Consider the following 23,002-nt stretch of genomic DNA (forward strand, 5'->3'; position numbering starts at 1 on the left):
GATGGAACCCCACAATCCAGTAGTTGGAGCAGAGTGCAGGAAGCTCCTAATTAAAGGTGGGAGATGCCTCCAAGAGTGGTGGAGAATAAACGGGTGAGACTGAGAAACTGGTGATGGGTGACCAGCTGACACTGTTGGTATAAACTAACTCTGGAAGAAAAAAGCAGTAGTGATAAACACAGTGCGAGCAACATCAAGAAAAAGGAGCACAAGTACATGGACAAAAACCAAGGGCAAAATTGAGGGACAGAAAATAAGTGCTAGATGAAGGCAACCGGGGTGACACTGGTAACAAGAACACTTGGAGATGTAGGTGACCTTCAAACTGGGAGAGTGGCTCCAGATCCCTGGAGCTACATCAGGAGCAACATCAGCCTCATAAAAAAAAAATATATGTACATTTTTTATCTTTTTTTATGTATATTTGCTTTCTAGGGGAAACTAACTAAGATATATATAAATATGTACATGTATGTATGTCTATGTATGTATGCATCACTGCTGCATGTATGTATATAATATACATACATACATGCATATATATATATATATATATATATATATATATATATATATATATATGTGTAACATATGTTTTGTATGTTTTTGTTGGCTTCCCCGAGATGAACAGACGTGGAGGGATTCCTCTCTCGCATCGAGACTCTCTGATCCGGGAGAACCAATCAGATCGCAGATCCTTGTTTTGGAGGAAGTGAAGTGTTTTAGCTGCTGGTTAGCAAGTGAGCCTAACACTTGTGTAACATAACGTAGCAGTGAATCTAACTTGTTTCAAACGTAATGGGTTGTTTTAATCTATATTGCAAGTCGTTACAGCGGAGTTGTTATCGGTTTAGAAGCTGCTAGTAAGGTGTCGTAGACGAGCTTGGTAAAGTAAAGTCCTGGAGCCGGAGCCGCTAGAAGCAGCGCAGTGTTTACACACATGCATGTCAGGGTTATAACCATCATTATGCTCGCTGTGCGCGCTGACTGCACACATACAAGTCTAATTAAAGAACAAATGCGCCGCAACGCCCATATGCGAGTGTCCTTCTGGCTTTAGGACGCTTTAAAAGTCCAAACTTAAACCATCTTGTTCCTCAGCAGACACAAACATGAAGACTAATAAGTCGTACAAACTTGTGTTGCACAAGAAAGGCTTTGCTGGAAGCGGTAAGAAACCTAAACTGCACTAGCACACAGGTTTCATGATGATAATTAGGTTTATAGGAAGTGTTTACATGTATTTATCCTTTGAACAGATGACGAGCTGGTTGTCAACCCAAAGGTTTTCCCTCAAGTAAATTTAGGAGACATAGTGGAGATCGCACACCCCACAGATGAGTACAGGTGAGCTGCTGCTGGTGGACGAGAAACCTCATCCAAAACCTTTTACAGACCCAAAACACAGTTAAACACGTCTGTTTTATTTGCATAAACGACAACCGAGTACATAGTCTGACTTTGTCTCTTTTCAAATCCCCAGTCCTCTCCTGCTGCAGGTGAAGAGCCTCAAAGAAGACCTTCAGAAAGGTACGAGCTGGGAAATATCTGATCGATTACAGGAAAATACAGTAGATTTCTGTAAATCCTCTATATCTCACTGTATTTTGTTATTAATTGTCAGGCGTTGTTGCTGTTTTCTATTTGACACCCAGCCATGGGCCGTGATAATCTGTCAACGTTTGCTTTCCTAACATTTGTTACAATTCACAGCGAATATATTAAGTAGAAAAGCACTTTATGCATCCGTGTTTTCATCCTAACACCTTCTGGACAGTAAATAGAAATACCTTTATTATTTATATATTGCATAATTAGTTTGCCATCACTTTTGTGTAGTTATACTTTTTGTTTTTGTATGTTAATCTTGTGTTCTTTATAACACATGAAATTTTAATAACTTCGGTGGAGGCTTCAAATAAGCCCATTGGGTTTTTTGCCTCTTCCTGCACCTATAGTATTTATATTTGATATTTGCTGTATATTTTCAAAACTGTACAAAACAATAAACTAAACTAAACTACCTCACATTCAAATGCAATATAACGACAAACATCCTGCATTGATTGATTTTGTTCTGTTTGTGGCTTTTTGACTCTGTTACTCCTGTTATTTTGTCCATTTTATGATTTTTATTAGTATTAATGGACAAATGTACTTTGCATTGATTGCAAATTATTCAGTGTTATTAATCGCGAGACAAAGATGTGTTAATACCTTACACAGTTATGTTGGATGTCGTTCTTTTGCAGAGACGATTAGTGTGGACCAGACTGTAGCACAAGCCTTCAAACTGCGAGCGTACCAGGATGTTGTTGTCAACATTGTGGACCCAAAGGTACGAGCCATCTGCAACTGCATCCCGTTTCAGTAGAACAGAATCAGTGAGGGTTTTGTTTTCTCCCCCGAAGGACGTGACGCTGGACCTGGTGGAGCTCACGTTCAAGGACCAGTACATTGGGAGGGGGGACATGTGGAGGCTCAAGAAGAGTCTGGTGAGCCGTGCAGAGAGTCGTCTGACTGTAATCCCGTGTGTGAACGAGCACTGAGTGTGTGTGTGTTTTGCAGGTGAGCACCTGTGCCTATGTGACCCAGAAGGTGGAGTTTGCAGGAATCAGGTAAGTTGCATTTGCTTTTAGGCATTTTTGCTGTAAATGTTAAACTAAATAGCATTCTGAGAAATAGAAAAGAAAAATGTCATACATTAGATTTTTTAAATAGATTCTCAGTTAGCCTCAGAGAAGTGTCTTGTTCTCAGCCATCAGTGGAAAAAGTGAGGTGATACAGAGTCTAGGAGGGTACCCCGCCCTCTCTGGGGGGAGGGGGTAATATATACATATATATATAATATACATTTACACATATATGCACTAGGAATGGGCGATATTTTCCCGTTCACGATAAACCGTGAAAAACATTCCCCACGGTAAGAATTTGTCATCTCGTGGTGAAAACGATCAATTCCCGTTGATGATGTTTTTGTGTAAAGCTGATTTACCAAAGAAAGAAATGAGCCTGAAAGAAAGAAAGAAAGAAAGAAAGAAAGAAAGAAAGAAAGAAAGAAAGAAAGAAAGAAAAAAAGAAAGAAAGAAAGAAAGAAAGAAAGAAAGAAAGATAAATTCCCGTTGATGAGGTTTTTGTGTAACAAACATGGCGGATCTGAGTCATTCCAGTTTTGCAGTACAGGTGTACTCATTTAATTGGTTTTTATTAATTCAATTTAATTGGTGTAGTTTAGTAGCATTTAGTATCTTTTAGAGCAGTGATTTGGGGGTTCCAAAGACTGAATGTGGTGATAGATTTATAGTTACAAAGGTGGAGTTGAATTGGTTTTTTTTTTATTGTCATTTTTATCATTAACGGGATAAATGCCAGAAATTATCGTGATACATTTTTTAGTCCATACCGCCCATCCCTAATATGCACTAATTTTAATGTTGATGAGTGATTGCTTCTTTATCCGAGCTTGTGACACGTCTCCTCCTGCAGAGCTCAGACCAGTGAACTTTGGGTGAAGGGAGAGAAAGTTACGTGTGGCTACATCAGTGAGGACACCAGGGTAAGTTGTCCGTCTTTGTTATGTAAGGATTAAACATAGAAATCAAACAAACCAACTTATGATTCATTACCAGTGTCTATAAATGGAGCCTGCATATTTCCTGTAATAAAAGATAGAATTCATCTTTTGTAATTAGAGGAAAAACCCAAAACCCACGACCCGTTTCCCGTCATAGACGGACAGTTGTTTGTGCTGAGATCACTGATTGAGCTGAAATGGTCCCCAGGTGGTGTTCAGGTCCACGTCTGCCATGGTGTACATCTTCATCCAGATGAGCTGTGAGATGTGGGACTTTGATATCTACGGTGGGTTGTGACTGGGCTCGTTTCGACCTCTCAGCCTCTCGGACCGGGTCTCTAATGATTAATGTGTCATCTGCATGTTTTCCTCGTAGGCGATCTCTACTTTGAGAAGGCTGTAAATGGTTTCCTGTCCGATCTTTTCGCCAAGTGGAAGGTTTGCAGTCTTGTCTCGCGTTAAATGATGTTGCAGCTCTCACCTTTTTCAAATGTAAACATTTAAACACATTTAACGTTGACACAGGAGAAGAACTGCAGCCACGAGGTGACGGTTGTCCTTTTCTCTCGCACGTTCTACACTGCAAAAACTCTGGGTTGGTCTACTTCCTTTACTTTAACAGTAATTATCACCAATGTTGAGGCTCCAGCGCCGTTAAAAGAAACTCATCCGTGTTTCCTCAGAGGAGTTTCCAGAGATCCTGCGAGCGTCCATCAGACAGGACCACGAGGGACGCTTTTACGAAGACTTCTACAGGTAAATGTGCCCACCGGGTAAGACGGAGGTCTGGTGGCGGGTTTGACAGCTCCTGACTTAGGGCTGGGCGATATATTGAGATTTTAATATATATCGATATATTTTCAAACGCGATATGGTACGAGACAATATCGTTTATATCGAGAAATTTTCTTTTTTTTTATGATTTTGATATAGCTTATTTTGTGACAAATTGACTTGAATGTTTTATTTGAGATTTGCACAAATGTTTTGTTATTTGCACAACTGTCAACCTCAGTGGAAAAGTCTGCCTGTTACTGTCTACATTGTATTAATTGCACAGTGTATTTTAATTTAATTGTTATGCAGGAAAGAGATATTTGTTTTATTTTATTCAAGAAGCATTTTTATTCTATATATGCAGGCAGTTTATTTTTATTTCATTTGTTTTATACATTTTGATATTGTGCAGACCTCTGTTAATAAAGGTACCTGTGTGACATTTGGCACGAGGCATTGTATTAAAACTGACTTTTTTTAAGGGTTTGCTAACAGAGATGCTATGCTATAATGCTTTGGGGGAAACCCCAATTATGGCACAGAAAAAATATCGATATATATCGAGTATCTCCATTCAGCTAGAAAATATCGAAATATAACTTTTGGTCCATATCGCCCAGCCCTATTCTGACTGTTTTATCATCAGGGTCGTGGCTCAGAACGAGAGACGGGACGAGTGGACGTCATTACTTATCACCATCAAGAAGCTTTTCATCCAGTACCCTGTGCTGGTGCGGCTGAAGGAAGCAGGTCGGGGATAAATTCAGTTTAATCACCTACAGACTTTTGAATATGGTTCAGTTTATAACCAAAAGCTTTGTTTGGTTTGATCCCAGGCAGTTTTCCTGCAGGCTACAACTCCACCGCTGTCCAAGGAAACTACCTGGAGGCCATCAACCTTTCCTTCAATGGTAAGAAGTGCAAAAACACAGAAACTGCTCCCATGTGTCAAGCTTTTAACAGAAATGTGCAGTCTGAGTATCAGCAAGTTTAGATGAATACTGTTCACAAGCACCTCTTAAGTCTATAATGTCTTTAATCTTTAATGTCCAAAATGAGGCGAACATGCTGAGTTTGCTGCTGTCTTTTATTCTTGGGGTGAGAAGCAGTTAAATTAAATGTGGAGAATATTGACGAGTCGTAATAGATGATCGTCCAGCAGGCGTTTAGTTGGGAGAATAATCCAGAAACTCTGACATTTGTTTGGAGAACGGTCGCGGTGGCTGGCCGCCCCTCCTGGCTCTGGCTCTGCCAGCTTCTTCCTGTTAAAGGGGAGTTTTTTCTTCCCACAGTCACTTGCTGCTTACTCAGGACGGGGGATTGTATCCAAAGAGAAGGAGCAATAATTGTTATTGTTGTTTTATTGGCTTTGCATTAATTGGACAACCCTTGAATGAGTTGAAATGACTTGACTTTTGTCACGATTCGGCGGCGTATAAATATGGCTGAGTTGAGATCCAAGATGCTTCATCGTCAGTTCTGCAGTTATGCGTCACCTCTGGTGCAGACAGCTCAAAACATCAAATCCAGGACAATCAAACAGTGCAGGTGAATCTTTTAAAAGCAATACTGAAAACAACCAGCTGCTGCTTTTCATACTCAATATTCATGCCAGAATATTGAGGTTATATTATATGTTTAAAAAGTTATTTAAAATGGTTTCAAGTGCTGGTGCGGGCAGACAAGTCCACAGTCCGTGCAGCTTCCTCCCCGCACGCTGATGCAGCTGGAGAAGATGTGAGTTTGGGAGTGACTGCTGATTTCTCCCACAGTGTTTGACAAGCACTACATCAACCGTAACTTTGACCGCACCGGCCAGATGTCGGTGGTGATCACGCCCGGCGTCGGTGTGTTTGAGGTCGACCGGCTGCTCATGATCCTCACCAAACAGCGCATGATCGATAACGGTGGGTGTGTTTAGAGACAAACTGAACGTCTACAGAAGTAGTGAGTGTTTGTTAAAAGCTGATAATGCACGTCTCCTTTCAGGCATCGGTGTGGACCTGGTGTGCATGGGAGAGCAGCCGCTGCACGCAGTACCGTTGTTTAAGGTACCACGGTCACAGTATCAGCATCTGTTGGTGCGTTTGAGCACGTTCTCATGCGTTACTCATGTTCCCTGTCATCAAGCTGCACAACAAGACGACGCCTGGAGACTCGCGTGTGGGGGACGACTACAACCTCCCTCACTGGATAAACCACAGGCAAGAGCCAGAACAACAGAACAGTTGTTACACTTGAACCCCCTTTACGCTCAAGGCACTGGAGTGACGTTTATGTGTACGAAGCCTTTGGCGTGTAAAGGAATGAACTTGAAAACATGATGTTGACATCTCTGGTAGGACTGTATGATAAATCACAGTTTCTCCCAAATGGCGCCAAAATGATTCTACCCCTCGAGCCAGTTTTTAATATTAAAAATCATAAAAATAAAAATGGCTCTACGGCCCCAAGAGGCTCCTGTACTTCCTTGCGGTTTTCTTGCGGGTTAGGTTTAGAGCTGATGGTGCAAAAAGCCTCTTTTCTGTTTTATATTTAACATGATTATTATAATTAGGACCTGAGCGCCCAAGAAATCTGAAGGATTTGAATTGTTTTAAAACATCAAAGCTGAGGTTTCCTCCATTTCCTTTTATTAGTCATCAAATTTGATCGACAAGACTTCTTTAAAACAGAAAACTGCCTCTAAAACACATCAAGTCTGCCGTTCTCCATTGAAAGTGAAGCTTCTTGTGCGATAGATTTCAGATTTGGTCGGTGTAACCTGAGGAAGTGTCTCGTGTTAAATTGCAAAGCGTTTTTTCGTTTTGCTGCGCGTCAGATATCCATGTTTATTCATGCACAGGAGGTGTCCTGAATGTGGATTTTTAAAGTTTAATCACTGTCAGGTCCTGAAGACATCCCCGTAATAACGGTTTCAGCGACGGCGCCATCTAATGGTGGAAACTTTTAAAGCAGGTTGATTGGATTGATCTCAAATCTTTGGCCCATAAGTCTTAAAGACATGGGGGCCTTTTCTTTTTGTTGCCGTGACGATGCAGTGGATTTGAAAGAATAGTGTAACCTGCACTCGTTTGTGGCTCACGCTCTGCGCGAACGGTCAAAACCGTAATGAAAAAGCTTCACAGCACCACCGTCTGATCGAAGGGAAGTGATTGAGTTCACATTTTATTTCTGATTGATCAGTGAACTACTATTGTTGGGCTAAACGGTACTTTTATAGTGACAATTTTATACTTTGGACACTAAACACATCGTCTGTATGACATTTATTCTTCATAAGTCAGCGTGATGTTGCTGGAGAAACGAGGAAGCCGGGCTTGGACTTGGTGAGTCCTCAGGATAGAAGGTGAAATGTCTCCAAGAACAAAAGAAAAACACATGCTGGTGTCTTCTTTCAAGCCGCTGAGAATCACCATGATTTGTGTGTAATTTTGGTCTTTTCTCTGAATTTTTCACCAAATAGTTGACTTTTGATCCCTTTTTTTTTTTTTTTACAAACACTTGTGGAAGTTTTTTTCTGCAAACAGTTTGGGTTTTCTTGGGCAGCTCAGTTGATGTCGGTGACATCAGACCACCAAACACACGAATCAGTCAGAAAAGGACTTATGTGTTTTCCAGGAGCATCAAGGGATTTGATCTAGAAGCTTAGTTCAACCAAAGCGAGTTTATTTGCGTAACACATCTCCTCTACAAGACAATTTACAAGTTCTTTACATAAAAAATGCATTAAAAAGTTTTAAAGCAGAATTAAGAACAGAACTGTAAATACATTACCGGTAGATCAGAATGATGGAAAAAAAAAAAAACTAAAAGCAAAAATCTTTAATTTTTCAGTTTTGCTAATCCACCAGAGAGATTGTAAATCTAGCTCTGTTGTGAAAGTTTCCTCAGTTAGATCCCCCCACGACTGTTTCAGGACGTTTGCGTAAAACTTCAGGTTTGAATAATTCTGACTACAGTAACTGATCTAGTGTTTTCCTTTGATCACATGCAGCTTCTACACCTCCAAAAGTCAGAGTTCTTGTACCTTCTTCACCCCCCGAATCAAACTGGCCGGTCGTAAGGTGCGTTGGTTGTCCGCTGCTGACTGGTTGACCTGAGATTTCTGTGTTTCTATCTGCTGACGACTATATTTTGTTTTAGATTCATGCTGAAAGATTCAAGAACAGCAAAGACCACGGTGAGTTTGCACCGATCACCTCATCCTCCCTCTTTTATTTAAATTCTTCGCCACAAGTCAAATATTGATTTGGTGACCTCTTTCAGCTCCTTGTGCACCGAAGGACTCGGACAACAGTCTGCCTATACAGGTGGACTACGACGCCTACGACGCGCCGGTCTTCCGGCTGCCCGGTCCTTCACGTATTCACAGGAATACCAACATCAGGTACTGGACCGCTTGTAACATCCTCCCAGCTCAGTGTGATGGATCCTCGTCCCGGCTGAACAGCTCCCTGTTTCTCAGGATGGGCCGAGACCGGGAGACGAGTGGGAGGAAGAGCTGGGGCTCCATGGACGTGAGCACGGGGACGAACGCCTCCCCCCCTGTTCGTTCAGGGGCTCCGGACGAGCAGAGGAGCCTGACCTCCGACGACAGCCTGGGCCCCGTGTCCAACATGCTGCTGATTCCCCGCCTTCCTCCGGCTCAGTACGAAGTCAGCAGTTCTCTGGGATACACGAGCACGAGAGGTAACGGCCCCGGAGGAGGGAGTCGTGCAGGGAAACACCTGCAGGTGAAGCCGTCAGGGGTCAAATGTGCGAGAAGTTTCCAACGCAAAAAAACGAAATGTTGATTTACTAAAAAGGAAGGCATAAATAATTGCCATGAATCGCAGCATATCCGATAATATATTTCTTCTACAAATCCATAGTTATTCCACAAATAGAGCAGTTTTCGAAATTTTTTTTAGTTTTCTAGAATGCATTTGCCGATTTTATTTCTTTGTTGACGGTCGTTTATTTTTATTAACTGACTACTATTATATATTTTCGCAGGAAAAATATCACTGCTAAAAAAGATGATGGAAGATATTTATTCTGAGAATTTCAGTTTTGAATACGAGGATAGTGACAAAGTAAAACAGTTAAAAGAGAAGTGCTGACTTTTTCGGCACACTGGCGTAAATATCCGCGCCAATTTAAAAAAAAAAATACACTTAATTGTACTGGAAAAATCTCTTAATCACAAAGAAACACTCTCGGATGTAATAAGAAAGATTTAGCTTTTAATTCAATTTCCTATAAAAAAGCATAATATTAAAAAAACATACTTGTTTCTGTTTATCTTTGTAAAATGATATTAAAAGTATGAAAGTATGAAAAAAAAACGAGAAATTTCAAGAAAAGATCCTGAAGAAAAAATATATTTGACATAATTAGATTGTAAACAAAGTGCATATTTCTTTTAAAATTAACTAAACTGATATTGGATTAGATAACAATGGTAAAAAAAAAAGAATTAGAAAAAAAAAAAATTCGCACCGTTTTTGTTATTTTGAGCGTGCGGCCCGCGAGAAAAAAATTGGTCAAATCCGGCCCACCAAGCAAAATTAATTTTACACCCCTGCCGTACGTGAAGCCCTCTCGTTCTGTTGTCCAGATTTATTAGAGAAGATGATGGACTCTCAGCGGGACTCCAGCGCCCCGGGCAGGTTCACGGTGGGGAGTGCCGAGTCCACGCTGCACATCCGTCCGGGAGGATACAGCACCCAGAGAGCCCTCATCAACCCCTTCACCCCCTCCAGGATGCCCATGAAGCTCACCTCCAACCGCCGGCGCTGGATGCACACCTTCCCCGTTGGTAAGGTGGCTCGTACCTGACGGAGGGAGGCCTCCACATAAGTATTCATGACAGCAGCCTGTTCACCTCTCACCGTGTGGGTTAGTGCATGTTTACGTACACGTAAGCTGGCATAAAGGGAGAGGGAACATAAGACAGGAAGTCTAACGTGCCTAAAAACTTAAAGGCCTTTCAGTTAGGATGTGATTTGTGCAGCACACGAGAGACTGGCGTGAATCCTGACCATGTTCGGGGGTCAGTTGCCAGGTGACCATAAAGCTTGTTACAAGTTGTGTAAATGGATCTTTAAATTATGTTACTGTCGCTTTTTAAATTCACCTTTTCGGATGCAGCAGGCTAGTGCAGGTTGTTGGAGATTTCCTCTTTACGTCAGGGTCTGTAAGCTTATGTAGTGCAGCTCAGGAAGGTGGGACGTCGCAGAACCGGCCTCCGCCTTCACTGTCTTTGCACCCGATTACCTGGAATAGATGCATCAAGGTGCCATGGTAGTGATCATGTTGCACTGCAAACACTCAAAATCTTACCAGGAATATTTGTCTTATTTCTAGTTAAAATGTCAAATTTTTAGTCAAAAAATCGCATTACACTTAAAACAAGATTCATCACCAGAAAAATAACTTATTTTACAATTTTTTACCTGTTTCAAGTGAATTTTCACTTGAAATAAGTAGAAAAATCTGCCAGTGGGACAAGATTTATCTTCTCATTACAAGCAAAAAAATATTGTTCCCCTGGCAGATTTTTCTACTGATTTTAAGTGAAAATCTACTTGAAACAGGTGAAAATTGTTGTTTCTTTTTTGAGTTTTTGCAGTGTGGGCCTTTTTTCCCAGCTGTTTCCCATCAGGAGCAGAGTGCAGCACCCAACACGTCCTACCTGAGAGGCCTTTAATGTTGGCGTCTGAACACATTTGTGTACTTTCAAAAAAAAACATTTGAAGGTTTCAAGCTCCACTCAGTCACCTGTTACTTCAGTTTATGGTTAATTACAAAGTCTGAGATCAAGACTGGACCAACACAGCCTCTAACAAGCCTGACGTGCTAATGTGAAGACGGTAGAACCCAGGACCGTTGTTGCTGGTGTTCATCCAGTCAGCAGAGTGCGTTGTGGTCCTGTTCCTCAGGTCCTTCTGGGGAGGCGATCCAGATCCACCATCAGACCAGGCAGAACATGGCAGAGCTGCAGGGGAGCCAGCAGAGGGATCCCGCCCAGACCTCCGCCGAGCTGCTGGAGCTGGCGTACCAGGAAGCCACTGGGAGGTTAAACATGTCTAACACAATAAAATATGTCTTCTGCATGTAGCACGTTTAGGATCTGGTGTTAAAGCTCGATGTTTTTCTTCTCCTTCTAAGGCAAACAATCTCAAGACACACAGGCGAGAACGGAGGTTACGTATGTGGAGGGATGGAGGAGTTCACTGGGAGTCCAGGGAGCAACAACAGTGGTGACATGCCCACTCAGAGCAGACCTATCATACACTTTTATTATGTAGCTCCGCCTCCATAGGAGCTGCCGCCGGCCTCCACATCATATTGATGATTGGGATCAGTTAATGCTCTGGGGCTCACATTTACAAATCCAATGTGCAGAACCACAGCAACATGAAGATGACTAGTACTGGAGTCTTTCTATCTATGTAACCGGTTTGTTGGCAAGAAATACAAACATACTGGGATTTGTGGGCTGTAAGAACATTATAGTGCACATTTGTACCTCTGCAGTGACTGATCTGTATGGGCTCAAATTAAAGCCATAAATATTTTGTATCTGTAAATAAACTTTGTACTTGTAGAAATATTTTGTGCGTGTGCAAAAAATATGTGTACTTGCAAAAAATATTGCAAAAAATATTTGTACTTGTCGAAATATTTTGTGCGTGTGCAAAAAATATTTATACTTGTAGAAATATTTTGTGCATGTGTAAAACATTTTTGTAGCTGTGGAATGAATTCGTCTGTGTGCAACATTGGTTTTGCACACTCAAAATATTTCTACAAGTACAAATATTTTTTGCAAGTACAAATATTTTTTGCAAGTACAAATATTTTTGGCACACGCACAAAATATTTCTACAAGTACAAATATTTTTTGCACACGCACAAAATATTTTTACAAGTACAAAGTTTATTTACAGATACAAAATATTTATGGCTTTAATTTGAGCCCATAGATCTGCAGTATATGTATGCACATCCATGTCTATCCTGTGGGAGCTAATCACCAGTTACACAGTTTTATAACTGATAACTTCCAAAGTGGGTCCTTGTGCAGCTTTTTTCTGTGTTGTAATCGTGAACCCATCCACAGGACCGCTGAGCAACCGCTGCGCCTCCTCCCAAGACTATTCCTCCAACGGTACAGATCCAAGTGAGTCCAGCTTGCTCGAATGAAAACTCAAGTGGCCACGTGGCTCCACCTCAGCATCAGGATGACATTGTTGATTCAGCTAACTGTCGATGACAATAAGCCCTCAGAGGCGTCTTCAGCCTGTGAGGGCTTATTCAGCTTGAGCAGGGCCTCTTCCTCAGTGGGCCGCCGTCCCCAGGGCCACAGGTGTAACCAGCACGTACAGGTCATGTGGTTTGGGGTTACCCTCTCCTCCTTCTGCACCTTCACTTCCTCTGTCCTACCTGTCCTCTATTGTAGTCTCTCGCTGTCGATCTTAATTGATATAAAGGGCCGCAGATCCATGTGCGTCCATGTTTCTGCATGGCTGCGTGTGCAGCTCCCACCTACACGTTGACTAATGTCTCTACATCACACAGCATTTTAATCAACAATTGATTCATCCTCCTGTATGGTTTCCTTGGTGTGATTCTTTACTGGGGGTCTTCATCCAATCGGGTCCATTCCTAGGCCTAATGACACACCTCTAATCTTATTTCGTACAATTTGACCGTCTCGAACCGTAATCTGCATGTCTGATCACTGCTTCACAGCTGCGGCCTCTGAGGAGTTTCACGCAGCCCAGATGCCATCAGGAAAAGTGACGTTTCTCTTATTTTTTCTCCCCCTGTCTTCCACTCTTCCTTTTTTGTGTTTGCACCTTTCTTTTCCTCCTTCTTACCTTCATCTTATATGTTCACTTCCCTTTGTTTTCTCCTCACCCCTCTGTGCTTCCCCACCCTGCTCCTCCCCAACAAACATGTACCTTTCCATCCTGGGTACATGAATTTGTTTTTGTCGTGGGGATTTTTTCTTTTTTTTTTTGCTTGTCTGTGTGTGAAGCCCTGCTGCTGTCTGCACCCCCGACAGTGCCCAGCTTCTGCTGCACAGTGGGGGTGGACTGGAAGTCCCTGACCACCCCGGCCTGCCTCCCCCTCACCACCGACTACTTCCCCGACCACCGGACGCTGCAGAACGACTACACGGAGGGCTGCTACGACCTGCTGCCTCACAGCGACCTGGAGAGGTACTGTCGGCCACCGGGACGGTTCGGCCGCGTGAACTGAGCCGTCTGTAGCCGACGGCTCAAAGACGGTGCTGCATAACCTCCTGTCCTTTTGTTGTTGTTTTTTGATTCAGTCCAGTTTATTTCTGCATCACCAGCTCACGACAGAAATACATCCCAGCGCACTTACAAGTCCAGCTTAACAGTCCATTTCAGTTGCTTTTAAAATCCACATATATTCCAATTACACTAAATGTATTACTATCCTGTTATTTATTTTATTTTATTTTTATTTTTACACTAGAAAACAAACAAGACAAACGGTATGTATGCACATGTGTATGGGTATGATGGTGCTCTACAATGATGTTGTTTTTTTTGTTTTTTTTTTTTAAAGAGAGGAATGCAGTCAAAAATAAGTAAATAAAGCTAAATAAATAAATAAGGTTTACAAGGGGGAGTCATTAATGCAGGAAGAAATGAGAGTGAAAGGGATGTGGGGGGCGCCAGAGAGGGACCATGTTTTTTTGTCATTCAAGTTTTTATTTAAATTTTTTTGATGTAAACATAAACATACAGTATTTTTTCAACATAAAATAGCCCATAACAAATGCTCAAGTTTGAAACAACCAATCAGACATTCAATTACATTCATATCAGTGCAGTCATCACCCTGTCGTAACACCATGACATGTGAGAAAACGGTCCCATGACCTCTTTAAATTATCAACATCATCATTGATTCTGGCCAACATGCGTTCGTATGTTACAACCTCTAACATTACTTCGATCCATTTCTTGATCTGCGGGGAGGCTGAGCTTTTCCACATTCTGAGAATTATTCGAGCAGCTGTAACAGCCCCTAACTTTATCACTACAAGGTGACATTCTGGTATGTTAGGCAGCTCTGTTTGGTAGGCAAACTCTTGGTGATACTGGTATTATTGACCCTATCCACTTCCCTATGTGTTCAGTTACTTTTTCCCAGAATGGTTTAATGTGTTTACACTCCCAAATAGCATGTATATGTTCCGGTCTCTTCTTGACATTTCCAACATAAATTATTAGCCAACAACCTCATTCTGTAGAGTTTAGATGGGGTGAAATAATACCTATGTATTCATTTGTACTGGGTAAATTTCCCTCTGGCTTCCTTTATATGTTTTCCTGAATTTGCTAATATTCTAATTTGGTATGTTTCATACAGTATTCTCGCATTTTCTTCTTTTCCTTTTATTATAAGTTCTCAATTCCCCCCTCCCCTTCCTTCTAGCTGTCCCTTACGCCATCAGACCCATAATGGGTCCTCCTGTCCTAGAGACGCAAGGAACAGTTGGGATTCTGTTTTTAAAAATGACGCTTGTGGACGTTTACACTCCCAGAATCTGGCAAATGTTTCCAACACGCGGAGCCGTGTCAGAGCCAGAACAACTCTGGCATTTTCCCATGTTTTGTCCATGTTTTCTTAAGACGTTTCTACCTCGTTGGCAGGCGGGACGACGACGCTCCGGTGATGAGTGCGTCTCAGGTGTTTGAGGAGTTCATCTGTCAGAGGCTGATGCAGGGTTATCAGATCATCGTCCAGCCCAACAACAGGAAACCGCAGCCTGCCGTGGCCACGCCCCTGGGCAGCAGTCCTCTCTACGCCAGAGGTGAAATAACGTTACTTTAACTTTATCACGATTGATCGATGCTCGGCCCTCTCGGCCCTCTGACTCGGTCTCTGGTCTCGACGGTGCTGCTCGTGTCACGCCCCAGCCGATGAAGCCGTCGTTATTTTACAAGACCTAAAGAATTGTAAACAGAGAAAGAAATAATTGTATGACTCTTTTATGTGGTCAATGATGGTTGTCAAGAAATCTCCATTTATCGGGTCTTTTTTCCCAGATAAACGATCAATAACTCATATATCTGTTAATCTGGACTCTGGGCCCATCAGGTCTTTGATTACCATTTTTCTATCAGCACTTGTTCAGGCTCAGTATTTAAGTCATTGCAGAGGTGTCAAGTAACGAAGTAAAAATACTTCGTTACCTTACTTAAGTAGAAATTTTGGTTATCTATACTTCACTGGAGTAATTATTTTTCAGACAACTTTTTACTTTTACTCCTTACATTTTAAAAACATCCTCGTTACTCTATTTCATTTTGGCCTTTAAAAAAAAAAACTATCCAGTTAAATTGCTCCATCCGGATAGAGTGAATTTGGTTGTGGTTGTTTCAGATGTTCTTGTCCAGTTTTGTTCTTACATCCGTTCCCTCAGATTCCTGCAACTAAACTTGGATGTACATTCCAATAAAGGTTAGGATAAATGATAACATGCCTCTGAAGTTTGACTTTTTGCACCATTACAATACTTATAGGCAACTGGTCATCATATCTTCTGCTCTCTGAAACACATGTTAATGCTCAATAGTACACATATATGGTTCTTTAATATATTTGCATTATACTAAGACGCATTGATTTTCAATGGCTTTTGTCCTTAATGTCTTTTTCCCCCCTTACATTACTTTTACTTTTATACTTTAAGTAGTTTTGAAACCAGTACTTTTATACTTTTACTTGAGTAAAAAACTTGAGTTGATACTTCAACTTCTACAGGAGTATTTTTAAACTCTAGTATCTATACTTCTACCTGAGTAATGAATGTGAATACTTTTGACACCTCTGAGTCATTGGCACGCTGCAATATGCCCTGCAAGGTAATATTAGTCTAATATTGATTAGCATGGTGTGGTGAGACGAGGATCTGACTGAGATATTGACGGTGCTAACTGACTTGGATTTGAAAGTTAAGATGTTTTCCGTCTCGTGTGTTCAGGTCTGGTGTCCATGCGCCGCGTGGAGAAAGAGGAGGCGATCTACTGGCTCAGCATGGGCCGGACCTTCCACAAGGTCTGCCTCAAGGACAAGATCATAACTGTTACCCGCTACCTGCCAAAGTAAGTAACCGCTCAGTCCTGCGTCTGGTTCTGGTCCTGTGGTTCTGGTCCTGTGGTTCTGGTCCTGTGGTTCGGTCATAAAAGCAGTTAGTTGAGGTTATCACTTTAACTTGATGGACAGTTGACCAAAGCGACCAGAGCGCTGACCGGGTTCCACATTCAGGCGGGTTTGGGATTTCTTCAAGCTTGTAAAAAAAGGTGGCTGGTGTTGAACGTGTGGTTCTGCCTCAGGTACCCGTATGAGTCGGCCCAGATCCAGTACAGCTACAGCCTGTGTCCTCCGCACTCCGAAGCCCAGTTCGTCTCCTGCTGGGTGGAGTTTGGACACGAGAGGCTGGAGGAATACAAGTGGAACTACCTGGACCAGTACATCTGCTCGGGGGGCTCCGAGGACTTCAGGTATCAGGCCCGAGGGCCGTGGACTGGATCTCTCGTCTACCAAGAGCTCAGAAATTCAGATTTAGATCAAAATTCTAAATGTTTCAACAGCTTTTGTTTTCAAACGTCTCTCCAAGTCACTTACCGTGTCCCATCTTCCCTCTGGACCTCAGCCTGATCGACTCCCTGAAGTTCTGGAGGACCCGCTTCCTCCTGTTGCCGGCCGGGGGGGCGCGGCGGGTCGCGGACGGGGAGGGGCACTGGGACGTCTACGGCGACGGAGCGGGAACGGGGATGGTGGGGAACGGGGACTGGATCCTGCTGGACGGCTTCATCCGCTTCATGGAGGGGCTGAACCGCATCCGGCGACGCCATCGGTCCGACAGGATCATCAGGGTGAGACGCTCCTCGCCGCCACGCAGCGCTGCTCACTTTTACACATCGCTGTTGATCCTTCATTCATATTTTACCGAGTTCTTCAGCAGTCAGATCAGTTTCAGCTTCTGTTGACTTCAGAAATGTCAGTGATGACACTTCTGTGTTTGTGCGGATGTATGCAGATGTCATCTTCATCACATTACATTACATTAACCAACGCTTTTATCTAGTTAGTTAATATTTATTTCGGTCAATCACAAACATAAAAATCAACAAACAAGATAACACAGGTTTTTCCCTGGTCAACATTGTAATTATTTTGACCGAAAAGGTCTGGGCTTGAAGCATAAAGCTTATCTTGCCCACCTTTTAACAGAATAGAATATACAAAAAGAACAAATGAAGTATCATAAGTCTACACAAAATAATAATAATAGTAATAATAATAATAACAATAATGACGATGATGATAATAATAATAGTAATAATAATAGGTTAAATAACTGTAATAATAGAAATAATAATGATAATAATAATAATGATAGCTCTGAAAACAGAAAGTGAAAAGATGCTAAGGAAACCGACAAAACCAATTTAAGTTGTCATTTTATCTCATGCATGTGTGCATTCTTCTTTGTTTGCTTATTGTGCTCCTATATATCTGTCCATTACCTTTGCTTTGAATAATATCTTGTATGCTTTTATTGAGTTTGCTAGTTTAAGGTCGTTGTGTAATGAGTTCCACAGTTTTACTCCTAAAACGGATAAACATCTACTCTTTGTATTTGTTCTTATTGCTGTTGTGTCAAACATTGCTGTTCCCCTGAGGTCGTGTTTGCTAAGTGACTTATAAGTGCATGGAACCTGTGAACCAAACCAGTAACCTCCATGTGAAATGTTTAGCCCACATGCTAAACTTATCTGAAAAAATCCATCGAGATGCATCGATAACAGTTTTATCCTCCGATTGTAGCCGCCTGAGTTGTCGGCACCGTAAACCTGTTGGCAGCGAGATCTGAGGTCAGTTATTCAGGTGGTACCGTTGACGTCCATTCCTCATGCAGCAGAAAGGAACGCCGCTGAAAGGACTGCAGGTCACTAGTCCTCTACCCTCGTACCCCGCGGAGCCCGTGGTGCCTCCACCAGGAAAGAGAGGGACGTCCGTTTTATCAGCGCTGCTGGAGATGGAGCAGAACCAAAAGTGAGTGTGGCTCTGGTTACGAAGCCTCTCGTACTGAACATAAAAACATTTCACTTTTAAATGGATTGTATTCTTTTTCTTTTATCTCCCTTTTTTGGAGGGTCATTTTCTGGTTATTTTTTGATGTATTGATCCACTGCTGTCCCTAGGTGGAGACATGTTAATGTGTATTGTTGATTGTTTTATGTTGTATTGTTGTGGCCATGGTGGCAATGATGTTTCCCCTTTGGGGATTATTAAAGTAGAATCCTATCCTATACTGTTAATGTGGGAGCCGTGATTCTGTTTCTTCACTCCTTTGCGTGTTGCCCTCCAGCAGGACGGTGGAGGAGCAGCAGCCGAAGCCCTCGGTGGCAGTGAGTGACCTCTCAAGCGTTGCCACGGCTCCCACGTATATAGACAGTCCCCGCAAGGTGAGAGTGTTTCCTGAAGGTCGACTAGATTTAGGTCTAGAGATCAGACGATCCCGGTCTGATCACTTTAGTACATCCACAGCCATGAACATGTGTTTTATGTCATTTCATTTTTTACATTTGTGGGTTGGGGGAGGGGAGGGTCTCATTTATTATTTTTTCCATCAGTAAACACATGGTGATTATGCTGAGCTTGCCTTTGTTATGTTATGAATCCAGCTTGAGGTTGAGGGTCTGCAGCCTCTGCTCTCGCTCATCGTTGATTACGTTAACAATTGATTAGCTCAGAGAGAAGATCAGAATCAGCCTGAACAAAACTTGCAATCACTTCATATCTACTTGTTTTGCTTCAGACTTGTAGCTTCTGCGGACTCGCCCGATTCATTCGTTTCATTTGTTTATCAGCATTGAGCGCTTTGATCAGGAAGCTTTTTGTCTGCTGGTGTTTTGGTTGCGGGGCTTCTGCTGTTTCCTCCCAGCCGTTTTCTCCATGTATCTCCTCTGTTTCCATTGCTGGGCTTTGAATGTTTCATCTTGAGTCGTGTCCCTCCTCTATGCTGACAGGATGCTACCTTTATTTTGGATTTTGTTCGTAGCCCTCGCTCCTCCTACATCTATCACTCTCAGGTCAGTAGCGGGATGTGTAACGTGGTGTGTGTTTGCTGCAGTGTGCCGTATCTCCTCCTGCCGCCTGGCTCTGTGCATGCGTAGCAGGCCTTTAATCTGAAGCTGAGCCAAACCAACATTGTCTCGTCTCCGTCAGTTGTTTCTTTATTACTTTTTCCACTGTGTGTGTTCGTGTTCCCTTAAAAACATACTACTGCATGTGTGGCCACATGACCCGACGTGTTTAGCCTCCAACAGCCTGGACCAAATGCAGGATCCTTCATCTCAGCACATTTTAGCGAATTCAATAAGATGGAGTCACAAATGCCCCTTTTACACACGACGTGCAGTACAGACCAAAAGTCTTGGACAGACTTCCCCATTTGTTTGAATGAGAAGGTTTTGGTCTGTACTGTAGGTCACCGTCCTGTGCAGCCGTCCAAATATGTAGTGAGAATTTATTTTAAAGTTATTTGAAACTTAAAGATGAGCTTTTTCAGAAGACACTTTTATCTCCTGAGCTGCAGGCATGTTAGTATTCCAACGCATGTATTCAATTAATGGCCATAATGTTAAATCATACAGGACTGTCTCAGAAAATTTGAATATTGTAATAAAGTCCTTTTCTGTAATGCAAAAATGTCATACATTCTGGATTCATTACAAATCAACTGAAATATTGCAAGCCTTTTATTATTTTAATATTGCTGATCATGGCTTACAGCTCAAGAAAACTCAAATATCATATCTCAAAAAATTTGAATATTCTGGGAATCTTAATCTTAAACTGTTAACCATAATCAGCTATATTAAAATAATAAAAGGCTTGCAATATTTCAGTTGATTTGTAATGAATCCAGAATGTATGACATTTTTGTTTTTTTAATTGCATTACAGAAAATAAAGAACTTTATCACAATATTCTAATTTTCTGAGACAGTCCTGTAGACGTGTACTCCTACATCAGTTTTAGCAGTTGAGCATATTCACGTGCGGAACGCAGAGGAACCCTTTGTTTGCTCAGCGTCGAGTCTGTTCAAAGTGAAGAGTGTGCAGCTGCAGCTCTGCTGAAGTTTTTCTTCCCGTGCAGCTTCCTGCAGAAACCTCTGAAGCTGCAGATAAGGGGATGCAGCCCGGACTGATGGGAGCTGCAGCCGTGCAGCCTGCAGGGGAGTCTGCAGCTGGCAGTCTGGACACCAGGTGACCTCCACCTTCACGCGCTGTCTTTACACTTTCACAAGATTGGTTGCTGTTCCAGATACCGACGCTCCGTCGTGTAAATGTGTGCGTGAACGCTCCACTTGTCACTGACCAGCGGTCTCTCAACAGCGGGCAGTCTGCAGCAGGGGCCGTCTGTCTGTCCTCCTCCTCCACTCTCTCGGAGATTGTCGAGGCCATCAAACACCCCACGCAAGTTTGATTTTGTGCATTCACACACACACACACACACGTGCACACATATACAGTACATGTACTACTGTATATATCACATCCTGGCCCAGTCTCTGAGGGAGGAGGCCTCAGCTCTTTTTTTGCTATTTTAGCTCTATTTTTGTTTAGGTTTAGAGGTGTCAAAGTCTGGAATAGTTGGTACCATATTGCAAACAATTGTAGGTCCCTATCCATTTTCAAAAGTCGCTCAAGAGAACGTTTAATTCAACAATGTAGTTAAAAAAGCTCTTGCTTTTCCCACTGTTAATGTTTCTTTTGTACTTCATATTCTGTGTTGCCATTTGTTCAGCATAATATTCATATTTTCATGATCATGTGATCATAGGTCTACAGTAATTCTTTATTTTCATTCATGTTCTGCATGCAATTTTTATGATGTATTATTTTTATGACTATATTGTTAAATTTTATTAGGTGGGGGCTCATCATAAGCCTACTGGCTTGCTCGCTCCTCCCTGCACAGTTTCTTTTAACTGCACTTATTTGTGTGATGTTATTTTTTATTGTATGTGCTAAATAAACTAAACTAAACTAAACTTACCAGAGTTGCTTGTATCGTAGCATCCCAACAGTCAAACATCTGGCCACACCTGCCCAGGCAATAGATACGCGGACCCAATCCCACCGGTATCTACGAGTATTTATCCTCCAATTTCAAAAAGAAGTAAACATAATGTGACTTTAACCTGTTAAACGTCATCCGCCCCCATCAGCATTTGTAAATTGGTGGAGAAAAATATATAAATCTAAATGTAAACATTGGTCTTTAATGAAGATCAGCGCAGCAGATTTGCATTCACCAAAAAAGTAAACTCAGAGATATTTTTCCTTTCGTCCAAATGACCTATGAGACCAACAGAGAGCGTTATCTGTGCTCTAACGCTGCAGGAGGGGAGTGCAGCTGCTGCCGGAGCAGAAGGGCCTGCCGCTCAACTGCTTCATCAGTACCGAGGTGGTTCACTGGCTGGTCAACAACGTGGAGGGCGTGAGCACACAGGGGATGGCTGTGGACATCATGCAGGTGAGAGTCCAGGCGTAGCTTGGGTTTGCTGTTACTTTCATTACAACACATCTCTTGACATTAGATTTCCACTTGAGAGGTATGAATGAGGCCGTTGGTAAGAGCGAAATGTCACGCAGTAACAGACAGGAGAGAGAAAGCAAGGGAGCCTCCTCTTTTGGACAATCAGTCTTATGGCGCTTTTCCACAAGTACCTACCCAGTTCAACTCCACTCACCTTGCCTCGTCTCGTCTCGTCTCGTCTCAACTCAACTTGCCCTCGTTTCTCTCCCATACCCGGATCAGAAGTAGGCGGGTTGGAGCGAAGCTGCTGTGACGTACTCGATTGTGGGACACATCTTGTCTCGGCACTCCTGAAAAGTCTGTTTGTAGCCCTGATCCGACATGGACTGAGGAAGCTCCTGATATATTTTCTCATTCCTCGTCGCCCCATCTAGCTCTCTCTGAATATCTTCCTCATCCAGCATGTTTAAGAATGTCTCCGCATCGGAATTAGACCAGGGAACAGACTTTTGTGCTACCACGTTCTTCGAATAAAATGAACGAAGAAGAGAATGAAGTGCGAGTCTATCTTTCGCTGATTTCCACCTCCTGACTCAGACGTCTGACTCCAACCCCCCGACCAATCATTGGCCTGTTATGTGATGACGTCAGATACAGCCAGACTCAGCCGCTTAAAACCTCGGCAGAGTATTTACAGAAAAGCATCTACTCGGCACGTTAGATCCCTAGTGGGAAAGTGCCAAACTGAGGCGAGGTGAGTCGGGCTGAGTAGGTACTAGTGGAAAAGCGCCATTAGGATCTCGAACCGTGCTGTTTCTTAGTGTTCGTGTGACGTCTGTTTAATAAATGAGTGTTTTTGTGCTTTTTTTTTTTGTATAGAAAATTCTTGACGAGGGTTTGGTGGCTCACGCTTCAGGAGATGCTCTGCGTACATTCGTCTACGGCTTCTACTTCTACAGGATAGTTGGAGAAAAGGACGGTGAGTGAGTTTAAAACGGCTGAAAGTAGCCAAAACAGTTCATATTACCGTATTTTCTGGACTATAAGCCGCACCCG

The 23,002-nt window shown here is 42.4% G+C and overlaps 1 protein-coding gene across 11 annotated transcripts in view; it reads left to right on the top strand.

The window, feature by feature from the left end:
• The first annotated feature begins 712 nt into the window (after window positions 1-712).
• Window positions 713-23,002, top strand: part of depdc5 (DEP domain containing 5, GATOR1 subcomplex subunit) — a 37,573-nt gene continuing 15,283 nt past the window's right edge. For 2 of the 11 annotated variants that reach the window (XM_061732680.1, XM_061732686.1), the window contains exons 1-35: window positions 713-1,170; window positions 1,260-1,347; window positions 1,484-1,530; window positions 2,253-2,338; window positions 2,412-2,495; window positions 2,569-2,618; window positions 3,490-3,559; window positions 3,786-3,864; window positions 3,954-4,015; window positions 4,103-4,172; window positions 4,261-4,333; window positions 5,001-5,104; window positions 5,191-5,265; window positions 6,127-6,261; window positions 6,344-6,405; window positions 6,485-6,558; window positions 8,352-8,421; window positions 8,501-8,537; window positions 8,624-9,046; window positions 9,957-10,157; window positions 11,281-11,416; window positions 11,510-11,601; window positions 12,465-12,524; window positions 13,386-13,569; window positions 15,040-15,200; window positions 16,374-16,494; window positions 16,726-16,893; window positions 17,046-17,268; window positions 18,315-18,451; window positions 18,768-18,864; window positions 19,429-19,491; window positions 20,561-20,670; window positions 20,800-20,880; window positions 21,811-21,943; window positions 22,826-22,925. In XM_061732680.1, coding sequence (XP_061588664.1) covers window positions 1,113-1,170; window positions 1,260-1,347; window positions 1,484-1,530; window positions 2,253-2,338; window positions 2,412-2,495; window positions 2,569-2,618; window positions 3,490-3,559; window positions 3,786-3,864; window positions 3,954-4,015; window positions 4,103-4,172; window positions 4,261-4,333; window positions 5,001-5,104; window positions 5,191-5,265; window positions 6,127-6,261; window positions 6,344-6,405; window positions 6,485-6,558; window positions 8,352-8,421; window positions 8,501-8,537; window positions 8,624-9,046; window positions 9,957-10,157; window positions 11,281-11,416; window positions 11,510-11,601; window positions 12,465-12,524; window positions 13,386-13,569; window positions 15,040-15,200; window positions 16,374-16,494; window positions 16,726-16,893; window positions 17,046-17,268; window positions 18,315-18,451; window positions 18,768-18,864; window positions 19,429-19,491; window positions 20,561-20,670; window positions 20,800-20,880; window positions 21,811-21,943; window positions 22,826-22,925 — 3,814 coding nt within the window. In that variant the 5' untranslated portion in view covers window positions 713-1,112. The remainder of the gene's footprint in view (window positions 1,171-1,259; window positions 1,348-1,483; window positions 1,531-2,252; window positions 2,339-2,411; window positions 2,496-2,568; window positions 2,619-3,489; window positions 3,560-3,785; window positions 3,865-3,953; window positions 4,016-4,102; window positions 4,173-4,260; window positions 4,334-5,000; window positions 5,105-5,190; window positions 5,266-6,126; window positions 6,262-6,343; window positions 6,406-6,484; window positions 6,559-8,351; window positions 8,422-8,500; window positions 8,538-8,623; window positions 9,047-9,956; window positions 10,158-11,280; window positions 11,417-11,509; window positions 11,602-12,464; window positions 12,525-13,385; window positions 13,570-15,039; window positions 15,201-16,373; window positions 16,495-16,725; window positions 16,894-17,045; window positions 17,269-18,314; window positions 18,452-18,767; window positions 18,865-19,428; window positions 19,492-20,560; window positions 20,671-20,799; window positions 20,881-21,810; window positions 21,944-22,825; window positions 22,926-23,002) is intronic. The other 9 variants (XM_061732689.1, XM_061732690.1, XM_061732691.1 and 6 more) reach the window with 9 other exon arrangements.

This window comes from Cololabis saira, chromosome 10 (genome assembly GCF_033807715.1).
Source record: "Cololabis saira isolate AMF1-May2022 chromosome 10, fColSai1.1, whole genome shotgun sequence".
Classification (NCBI taxonomy): Eukaryota; Metazoa; Chordata; class Actinopteri; order Beloniformes; family Belonidae; genus Cololabis; species Cololabis saira.